This window comes from Meles meles, chromosome 6 (assembly GCF_922984935.1).
Source record: "Meles meles chromosome 6, mMelMel3.1 paternal haplotype, whole genome shotgun sequence".
Classification (NCBI taxonomy): domain Eukaryota; kingdom Metazoa; phylum Chordata; class Mammalia; order Carnivora; family Mustelidae; genus Meles; species Meles meles.
The window spans coordinates 56,440,028-56,451,466 of NC_060071.1; the positions used below are offsets into that span (position 1 = coordinate 56,440,028).

Genomic DNA, 11,439 nt, shown 5'->3' on the forward strand with positions numbered 1-11,439 from the left:
TTACTCTGATTCCCTACTCATTAATGTCCTTTTCATCACCTGACTTCTCAGAAATTTCCCTATAATGAAACAGTAAGTTAGGTTTTCATGACAGTTCAGACCACTTTACTAATTTTTAAGAGCAAATTGATAGACTGACATCTTGATATACATATATTTGTATCAATGTCAAAATATTTAGTGTCAATAGCAAGCATTCCCTTATATAACCCACTTGGACACTGACAAGATTCAGTTTTGAATTCTAGACCACAGTAAATTCATCAAGGTAATGTCTCCTGAGAGACAAACAATTGGCTTTCTATGGAAGATACTTTTTAATCACACCACATGCTTCCTCCAACCAGGGGCAGCAACACAATTTCTCAGTTAAGATTCTTAAAGAACCATACTATTTTCATCTGGAACACCTAAACAGTAATAAGGTACCTGGAAACTGATACTGAAACCATAGGAATTTAACATTATCTCAAGTCAGTAAGGAAACTCCCTAATACTTTTGTCATTTATGAAATTCTTCTATAAGCAATAAATTGACTACATACTTTCCTCATTGCCACTTTCATTTCTTTGTTCCTAAATGTATAGATGACTGAATTAAAAAAGGGGGTAAGAACTGCATCAAAAACAGCAAGAAACTTGTCTAAGTGTGATGTGGGGTGAGGCCAGATATAAACAAAGATGCAAGGACCAAAGAACAAAATCACCACCATGACATGAGTTGACAAAGTGGAAAGGGCCTTGGATGAGCCTCTTGAGGAGTGTTTCCAAACAGTGATCAGGATGAAGCTGTAGGAGACAATCAATATGAAGAATGATCCCAGAGATATAAACCCACTGTTGGCTGTGACCATGAACTCTAAACTGTAGGTATCTGTGCAGGCAAGTTTGAGGAACCGAGGGAAGTCACAGTAAAAGCTGTCTAATAAATTAGGGCCGCAGAATGGCAATTTTATAACAAAAAGCAGTTGAATCACAGAGTGGGTCAAGCCAATTACCCATGCAGCGATCAGAAGCAAAATACACATTTTTCGGTTCATAATAGTCAAATAGTGGAGAGGCTTACATATGGCAACATATCTGTCAAAAGCCATGGCAATGAGCAGCACCATCTCCACACCACCAATGACGTGAAGAAAGAAGATTTGAGTGATACAGCCACCAAAGGAGATGACCTTACGCTTTCTAAAAAGATCATAAATCATCTTGGGAGAAATGACAGAAGAAACCCCCAGGTCAATGAAGGAGAGGTTAGCCAACAGAAAGTACATGGGGGAGTGCAAGTGAGGGTTAGAAGCCACAGTGAACATGATGAGGGTATTTCCCATCATGCTTGCCACATAAAACATGGAGGAGAAAACAAAGAGAAGAAGTTGGATCTCCCAGGAGTTGGTGAGTCCCAGGAACACAAACTCTGACACCACAGAATGATTCACTCCATCCATTACTTTATCAGCTAGAATGTTTCCAGATAAAAGAAAATAAAAAGGAATCTAAAATAAGAATGTTAATAAAGTTCTATATTACAGTGATTAATTATTCAAGGATATTCACACTGTGAGGACTATCCCCTCAATTCCCTCACAGGGCCATTATTAAATAAGCATTTTACCTGGTATCACCTAAAGCAGTTGCTTCACTTACATATACAACATCCCTAACACCATGGCTTCTAGGACTATTCATCTATAAAAAAGAAAATGAAGCAAATATGAAAACATTTTACATGCACATAGCAAGGATTGGGAGAGGCAGGGAAGGTAGTATAGTACAAAACAATGAGAAAAAGAAAGAGGAGGTGAGAAAGATGGCATTTGCCAGACTTCACTGGTACTCTTTTAATTGTTCATAGAAAATTCTTCAGCCATTCAAGTTGTCTTATTTCTTTCCCTTATTAATCTTAGGCACATAATATGTCTCTTATAGTCATACTTATACCACTATCTACAATCATATTTGCAATTCACGCAATGCCCACAGGGTAACAGCAAGCATAAGAGAACCAGGCATAGGGTATAGAGGTGATTCAAGAGTATGACAGGATCGAGGCAAGCATGGATTAGATATTAATGGCACAGAGTATTTGCATGGGCAAGTACCTGGTAGGATGGTTAGCAGCCAGGACATGACCAAAAGTACAAGAATGAAGGGGGTATTATGGGAAGTCAAGGAAGTTAAGGAAGCCAGTTTAATTTATCTGTCCAGATTCTTCATAATCTCTGAAGTTTGTGAGCCTTGGTTATAGCTACTGGAGTCCTGAGCTTTTGGAATTTGTTGGGGATGAAGAATGCACACTAACGGTATAATTGCCATGTAACTACTGACTCTCTCCTATCCCTTCATCAGCCTTAGCCCCTTTTATCCCTCTTATCTCGTCTCTCTGCTTCAAATCTATCAAGTCTCTGGGATCCAATACCAAGTCTGCCTATTCCCTGAGGCTAATTCTGGGTGACCACATGAATCTCTCTAGCTCGTACCCAGTTGTTTTTTTTGTTTTTTGTTTTTTTTTTTTTTGCAAAGAATACAATGTTACCACATGGAAGATGTATTCTCTTGCCTGTAGGTCCAACAGTTCTGTTTTGTGTGTCTCTAACCCTCCTGCTCCCATAATACTTAGATATGCTACTAAAATGTACAGTGATCTGAGGAGATAGGTTGCAGAATAAAAAGTAAAGAGCTGATAAAATAAAGGTACATGAATGCACAAAAAGCCTCACACCTGGAACTGAAAGGAAAGGGCAAGAGAAACCCAAAAATAGAAAAAAAATGGATCCCAAAGCTTTGTCTTTTATTATGTGTATTTATATATGCACATATACATTCATCTCAGTTGTACATGATGAGTGAAATCAGTCATAAAAATATTATCTGACAAATCTCATGAGTGATTACCTACTTCAAATTAATCACTTGCAAATGAGAAAAGAGGGGCAACTGGGTGGCTCAGTTTGCTAAGTGTCTACTTCAGCTCAGGTCATAATCCCAAGGTCCTGGAATCAAGCCCCGCATCGCATCTGGCTCCCTACTCAGCAGGGAGTCTGCTTCTCCCTCTGCCTTCCCCTGCTGGTTCTCTCTCTCTCCCTCTTTCTCTCTCAAATAAATAAAAATAAAATATATTTTTTAATGAGGAAACAGTAGTCTAGTGAGGAACAAACAACTAGTTATAGACAGAGAATCTGGGTTTTCCAGTCCACATATGGCTTCAAATTCCACATGTAAGAAAAATCATAAAGTGGGAGGAGACATGCCAAACCTAGATCTACTCAGCCCAAAATCATAGCCACTAGTTACATATGGTTATTAAATGAAACTAAAATCTATTTCCTTGGTTGTACTAGTCACCTCATCTGTGCTCAATAGCCTCATCTAGCTAGTGGTTATGGATAGAATAGTGAAATATAGAACATTTCCAATCACTACTGATCTCTTAAAGGTAAATCAAAATCCCATTTCCTCCATTAAAATTCTCCTAGTAACTCCACTTTATATGTATCTCTTCTCTTATTCCTAGAAGGCACGAAACCTAAATTTTAATTGAAAAATAATTATCCATATAAAAATAAACCACAATATGTAGTACCATAGGAGACATACCAGATGTCTACTCTTGGCCAGGAAGGATACACAGGATTCTAGGAAATTCAGAGACAACTTCATGAAGGAGAAAGTTCTTATGAGTTTTGAGAAAACAACTGTAGGAGTTCAGTAAGTTGAGAGGGGAGAGGAAAGCTTTCTAAAAAGAGATAATAACTGATTGCTTATTTAGAGCAATCAGTTTTTACTAATCACAATTCCTCAATGGTTTCAATTTTATAGATTTTCCCTCCTTAAATATATGTAAGTTTGAGAAGGAAGAGGACCACTTCATCTGGCTCCTGTGTTTCCTAAAATACGTTAATACTTCTCTGAAATAAAGCCACTTTCTCTGGTCCATAGTTTTTCACAGTTCCTGTTTTTCTAGTCTACCATCTTTTTCTATGGAGTCAGCATGCACAAGGGAAGTCTCCAAACTCAAAACTAAGCATTAACACATTTCCCAATCACTCCCAAGAGAATACCAGGCATTCTCTTGCTATATTGTATTCTTGCTATAAACTTCCAGTTGAGGAGTATGGAAGCCTCATCTCAAGACTTACAATGGTCCATGTTTAACTTCATGAAGTTTTAGAAAACAAGAAGAACCATATAAAAGGAAAAAAAAGGGTTGGGGGAGCAATAGTTCCAACAGCAGCTAGTATAGCGGGAATTTATACAGTTTCTATTTTCCAGGCTTCATGACATATTTAGTAATAATCTTCCATGCCCTTATTAAAGTCAAAAAAGAAAATACAGATTTTTTTCACCATAGTCCAGAAGTTTCTAAAGTATTTAATGGCAGAATCTTAGAGCTAGAAAATCATACATTATTTTTATGGCGCATATTTACTAAATACTCTCATATGTTTGATCCTTGTGATTACCTGTAGGGTAGATATACCTGATAGAATTATTTTCATATATATAGATGCAAAATCTCAAAATCAGAGAAGTTAGTAACTTACCTAAAAACATAACTTAGTTTGAAATAAAAAACCAGACTTTCTGATTCCAAATCCAGTGCTGTTTTGACATATGCAAATATGGTATCTGTTCATGATCTAAAACAATTATTCCTGTTATGAACTTTGAGCAAGAATGCAAAAAAATGTGCACCTTAAGCTGACACAATGTTATATGTCAATTATTATTTTAATAAATCTGGAAAAAAAAGAATTCCATTTTACTCCAAAGAATATTCCATCCCACCCACATAAACAGTTAATATATACATAAATTAACTTACCCAAGATTTTATAGCTACTAGTGGCACACCCAAGACTTAACCCTACATATTATTGCTACAAGTTACAGGGAAGGAAGAAAGCTAGCTGACTGCTGATTAGAATGGGAAAAAAACAAAATCCACCAACATTTTGGTGCTAGTAAAAGACTCACCAGGGGTGCCTGAATGGCTCAGTCACTTAGGTGTCTGACTTTGGCTCAGGCCATGATGTCATGATTCTGGGATCCAGCGCTCTAGTAAGGATTCCTGCTCAGGAGGGAGTCTGTTTGTCCCTCTCCCTCTGGTCTCCCTCCTCCTCCCCACCCACTCCTGCAAGTGTGTGCTCTCACAAATAAATAAAATCTTAAAAAAAAATCACCAAGTCAGGGGACCATTTATTCATAAAAAGTCATAGTAATTGAGACAAGTAATTTCCCACCTAGAGAGAAAAATTTAGGAGCCATCCAAAATTTAAAGTCATGAGAAACAAAGATTTACTTAAGGGATAACATATAAAGAGTTAATGGAGGAAACATACATGGCCAAAAAAGAACAAATGCATAGTATTTGTCATCATCATTATATTACTATTACTACTATTTTTACATATTATCTGCCTTTTAAAAGCCCTGCTTCAAAGTACAAAAAGGAGGGAAAAAGGAATGTCAAAGAATTAAGTAATGGCCTGCTTTCACATGATAAAAAGTGATCAAAATTAGAAGACTAAGTAAAAGGCATAGATTTAGGGCTGAATATCATTGGTGCCATTAAAGAGAGAGAAAGTCAAACAGCAGAGAGAAAAATCAAGATTTTAGGGAGGTAACAGATGGTGTTAAAGTAGAGAAAGCAAAATAAGGAAATGACAATTTCAATAATATAGGGGGAAAGGTTTGGGGTGGGAGTAGGAAAATAAGGCAATATGCTATGTGTAGAAAATGTATAGAGTACCAGAAATCAACAAAAATAGTTACAGTTTCCTAGCAACTGTGACAATCTTTTTTTTTTAAAGATTTTATTTATTTGATATATATAGAGAGATCACAAGTAGATAGAGAGGCAAGCAGAGAGAGAGGGGGAAGCAGGCTCCCTGCTGAGCAGAGAGCCCGATGTAGGGCTCGATCCCAGGACCCTGAGATCATGACCTGAGCCAAAGGCAGAGGCTTAACCCACTGAGCCACCCAGGGGCCCCCAACTGTGACAATCTTATTGAAGATGGGTATCATGAACCTAGTCAAAAGCTAGATGGAATCTTTTTGTGACACCATTCAGAAATGTTCAGGGACTTAATATCCAGAATTTAAGAGTAGCACATTTGTTTGGCACAATAGGCAGAATAGAATATCAAAAGAGACAGAAATCCTTTGTACACTTGTTTTGTTTCTTAAATTCCACATGAGTGAAATTACATGGTATTTGTCTTTCTCGGACTTATTTTGCTTACCATTATACTTTTTAGATCCATTCTGTGTTGTTGCAAATGGCAAGGTTTATTCTTTTTGTGGCTAAATAATATTCCACATCTTCTTAATCCATTCATGTATCGATAAACACTTGGGCTGCTTCCATAATTTGGCTATTGTACATAATGCTGCAATAACCGTAGGGGTGCATGTATCATTTTGACCTTAAACAGAGAACAAACTGATGGTTATGAAAGCAGAGATGATTGGGGGAATGGGTAAAATGGGTGAAGGGGATTAAGAGTACACTTATCACAATGAGCACTGAGCAATGTATAGAATTGTCAAATCACTGTACTGTGCACCTAAAACTAACGTAAGACTGTTAACTATATGGAATTAAAATTAAAAACTTTATGTAAAAAATAAAATATATTCCCTTAAAAGAGAGACAGACCTTGGAAGTTATACGTCACACTAAAATTGTTGGACCAAATTACATACCGGACAATGCAGCAAGTGAAGTCAAAGATGAGCTGGCGTATGGAGATAACAATACAGATCAGAGATCTTAAAAGCAGGGACAGTAATTGTAATCTTGTGGTAACTCTTTTACTCTATCTCTCTCCCCTATCTTGATTCTCAAAACTGGACTCCCACTAAAAATCAACTTCACTACAACATTAGGACTATAGTTAATGCTGCTTATATGATATATAAAAAGTTGTTGAGAGTTAATCCTAAGAGTTCTCATAACAAGACTTTTTTTCTCTTTTCTTTTTATTTATTCTATAAGATTATGGGTGTTAATTAAACCTATTGTGGTAATCATTTCATAATATATGTAAATCAATCCATCATACTGTATACCTTCAACTTATAGCAATGTATGTCAATTATTTCTAAAAAAAAAAAACTAGAAAAAAATTACTTTCTTTCAAATGCCTTTCTCCATATAGTTGTCCCACACTTCTTTCCTATATAATTTCTGTCCCTGCTCATTCCTGCTCATAGGAATCTGTGAAGGACATTTTTCTTCTGATAGAAGATGATCCACCAAGCCCTCAGTCCCTCTTCACTAGACCACCTACCTAATCTATCAAAAGATCTCAGGTGTGGTGCAAAAACAACGAGTACTGTTATGCTGAAAATAAATAAATTAATTTTAAAAAAAACATAAAAAAAAAAAAGATCTCAGATGGCAGCGTAATCAGGGAGTCAGAGAAGTTCCACCAACTGAATTTGCTCCTGGGTATAAGCATTGTCCATATCCTTCCACCCATCCTCCCCAGGGCAAGGAGCTAAATAAAACTCTATTGTTTTGAGAAAGGCATCTAATTAAGCTATAGCAGAAGGCTGTAACCAAGTGATGAATAGAGTTCCAGGATTTTCAAACTGAGATCATCAGGCCAAGGGAACTGCCTCATAGGATTACAAGGGATAGAGGAAAGAGGTGTAGAATTTTTTTTTTAAAGTAAAGCTCCACTGTTCTATTTCTTACATACTTTCTACACTTATTTTATGATATGACCCAGGAAAATATCTAATAAAAGATGCATTTTCTAATTTTTAAATGGAAAAATTCTAAAACTTTTATGAAAAAAAGTTGTAGAACTTGGAAATCTTAACACATTTTGTCATCTCAGTCTCTGTGTGTTCAAAGGTCCAAACAACAATTAAGAGCAGCAAGCATGAGAAAATATGAAAGACTTAGAATAATGGAGGAAGATATGAACACGTGGAGTAGAAACAGATTAGGACAAGAGACATAGAGATGGAGATGGAGAGATGTGTGCACAAACCCTTTACTTTCTGGAGAAACAATAGAGAATCAACTATAAAAGAATTGTCAGAGTTCAGCAAATTTGAATACTACAAGATAACTCATGCAAAAACTGTGAATACAAGGATACATAATTAAGTACATTAAGATTATTACATTCAAAATAAGACCCGAAATATAATTTTCTTGGATTTTACATATATTAAATATGAAAAACATTAAAATAAAATACATTTTAAATAAGAATATAGGGGCTCCTGGGTAGCTCAGTGGGTTAAGCCTCTGCCTTCAGCTCGGGTCATGATCTCAGGGTCCTGGGATCGAGCCCCGTATCGGGCTCTCTGCTTGGCAGGGAGCCTGCTTCCTCCCCTCTCTGGCTGCTGCTCTGCCTACTTGTAATCTCTCTCTCTCTCTATCTCTCTCTCTCAATCTGTAAAAAAGAAAAAAAAATTTTAAATAAGAATATAAATTAACCATTACAGACATATACTGTCTTCTACTCTAGTAAAGCAAATGTAGTAGAACCAGTAGAAGACAAAAAGAATGAATTGACAATTCATAAAGAAGAAAAATTAAAAGGCCAGCAAACATACAGAAGTATAAAATTTGAGGCAAAAAGTTTGGTGTTTATCCTTTCAACATTACATGATGGCAAAGCGCACTCACGGATTATCCGGGAGAATATACTTAATTCACCTACTAAGTATTGATTAAAGGATACAGACTTAGTGAAGCTCCCATTTTCCTCATAAATTTTTGAGCAATAGAGATGTATATAATTTCTGTCCAAAAGAATAGATAATGCCAGATATGGCCTGTTGAACATTAACCAGTGTTATAATTCACCAATCATGCTAGAATCTCTTTGTAAAAATGCCTATAAATATCCTAATTTTTTCCAGATTTACTGAGATATTGGTATATGATACTCTCTAAGTTTAAAGTGTACAGCATGTAAAAAATAAAAATTTTAAAAATGTGTACAGCATGATTTGATACACACATACATTATAAAATTATGACAATAAACATCATAAACACCTCGATAATTACTATTATATATATGGGGGTAACATTTAAAATTTACACTCAACAATTTTCTGTATATAATACAGAATTGTTAGCTACTATTTCTATGCTATACATTAAACCCCCCAGAACTTATCCATCTTATAGCTGGAAGTTTGTACCCTTTGGACAATATCTTCCCATTTTGCTAACCTTTGCTCCTTGGCAACCACTGTTCTACAGTTTCTATGAGTTTGGCTTTTCAAAATTCCACATATAAGAAAGAATGTACAGTATTTGTCTTTCTCTGCCTGACTTATTCCACTTAGCATAATGCCCTCAAGGTGCACCCACACTACTGAAAAAGGCAGGATTTCCTTCTTTTCATGGCTGAATAATATTCCACTCTGTGTGTGCATGTCTGTGTATCACAGCTTCTTTATCCATACATCCATCAGTGGACACTAAGGTTGTTTCCATGTGTTGGCTATTGTAAACAACCCTGCAATGAACATAGGAGTACAACTATCTCCTTAACACAGTGATTTCATTTCCTTCAAGAATATGCCCAGAAGTGAGATTGTTGGATCATATGGTAGTTCTATTTTTAATTCTTTGAGGAAACTCCAGACGGTTTTCTACAGTGGCTGCACAAATTTATCTTTCTACCAACATTGCACAAAGTTTCCATTTTTCCACATCCTTGCCAACACTTGCTATCCCTTGTTTTTTATAATTGCCATTCTAACAGGTACAAGGTACTACCTGATTTCATTTCCCTGAAAATTAGCAAGCAACTTTGCATGTACCTGTTATTGGCCATTTGTATGTCTTTATGAATTGTCTATTCATTCCTTTACCCATTTCGATTTGATTATTTGTTCAGCTACTGAGTTATAGGAGTTCTTTATATATTTTGGATACTAACCCTTTATAATATAGATTGTTTGAAAATATTTTCTCCCATTCTGTAAGTAGTTTCTTCTGCTGTGCAGAAGTTTAAAGAGTTTTGAGATTGATGTAATCCTATTTCTTCTTTTTTCTAAGATTTTATTTATTTATTTGAGAGAGAATGTTTGTGCATGCACACACAAGCAGGGTGAGAGACAGCAGGAGAGGGACAAGCAGACTCCAGGCAGAGTACAGAGCCAGACACGGGGCTTGACCTCATGACCCTGAGATCATGATCTGAGCTGAAATCAAGAGCAAGACACTTAACCAACTGAGCCACCCAGGTGCCCCACCCACTTCTTTGAGTGTGAATGTATATACAGGGATTTTTTATGGGCTCTTGATTCTATTTCACTGAAATATGTGTCTGTTTTTATGCCAGTACCACACTATTTTGATTACTATAGCTTTCTGTAATAAAGTTTGAAATTAGGAAGCATGGTATCTCCAGGTTTGTTCTTTCTTAGGAATGTTTTAGCTATCTAGGGTCTTTTGTCAGACAAATTTTAGGATTCTTTTTTGTATTTTGGTAAAAAAAATGCCATTGTAATTTTGATATGTATTGCATTGGATCTGTAGAAGTATAAAATTAATAATTATAGAATTTTTAAAGTGTTTCACAGCTATGATAGAGCTATGAAACATTTTAATCACTCTTCCAATCCATGAACACAAGATATTTTTTCCATTTATTTGTTTCTTCTTCAATGTCTTCAATTTCTTTGAATCTTTTACCTTCTTGGCTAAAATTATTTTTAAGTATTTTATTCTTTTGATGTTACTGTAAATTAATTATTTTATTTCTTTTTCAAATAGTTCATTGTTAGTATAAGAAATGCAAGTGATTTTTGTATGTTGTTTTTATATCCTGCAACCTTAGTTCTAGGGGTTTTTTGGAGGTATGTTTGGGATTTTCTGTATTAAAGAAAATCATATCAACTGCAAACATAGACTATTTACTTTCTCCTCTCTGATTGGAGGACTTTCACTTCTTTTTCTTATCTATTTGCTGTGGCTAGGATGTCTAGCGTTATGTCAATAGAAGCAGCAAGAATGGGACTCTTTGTCTTATTTGTTCCTGACCTTACAGGAAAAGGTTTCAAACTTTCCCCATTGAGCACAATGTTTGCTGTCATTTTGTCACACATGGCCTTTATTTTGTTTGGGTACATCCCTTCTACACCCAAAATGGTGAGAGATTTTAATCATGAAATGATGTTGAAGTTTGTTAAATTCTTTTTTTTTTATCTACTGAGATAATCGTATGATTTTTATCTCTACATTAGTGCAGTATATCACATTTATTGATTTGTAGATGGGCATCAAATTATCACACTGTACACCTCAAACTTACATATGTATCAATAATACCTTAATAAAGCTGTAAAATATATAATATATTTTTAATTTTCAAATTCTGTCTTTAATGATGGTTGTTGAAAAGAAATGAGACTTATAGGGACACCGGGGTGGCTCAGTCAGTTAAGCTTCTGCCT

General features: G+C 35.6%; 1 protein-coding gene across 1 annotated transcript; it reads right to left on the reverse strand.

The window, feature by feature from the left end:
* Positions 1 to 506: 506 nt before the first annotated feature.
* On the reverse strand, positions 507 to 1,445 carry LOC123944370 (olfactory receptor 4F3/4F16/4F29-like). Its single transcript, XM_046009440.1, has one exon. It carries the CDS (start codon positions 1,443 to 1,445, stop codon positions 507 to 509), a length of 939 nt encoding a protein of 312 aa, XP_045865396.1.
* Positions 1,446 to 11,439: the final 9,994 nt, after the last annotated feature.

Bases quoted from the DNA above. Each gene is read 5' to 3' on its own strand.
- LOC123944370 (XM_046009440.1), bottom strand. From the start codon at position 1,445: ATGGATGGAGTGAATCATTCTGTGGTGTCAGAGTTTGTGTTCCTGGGA.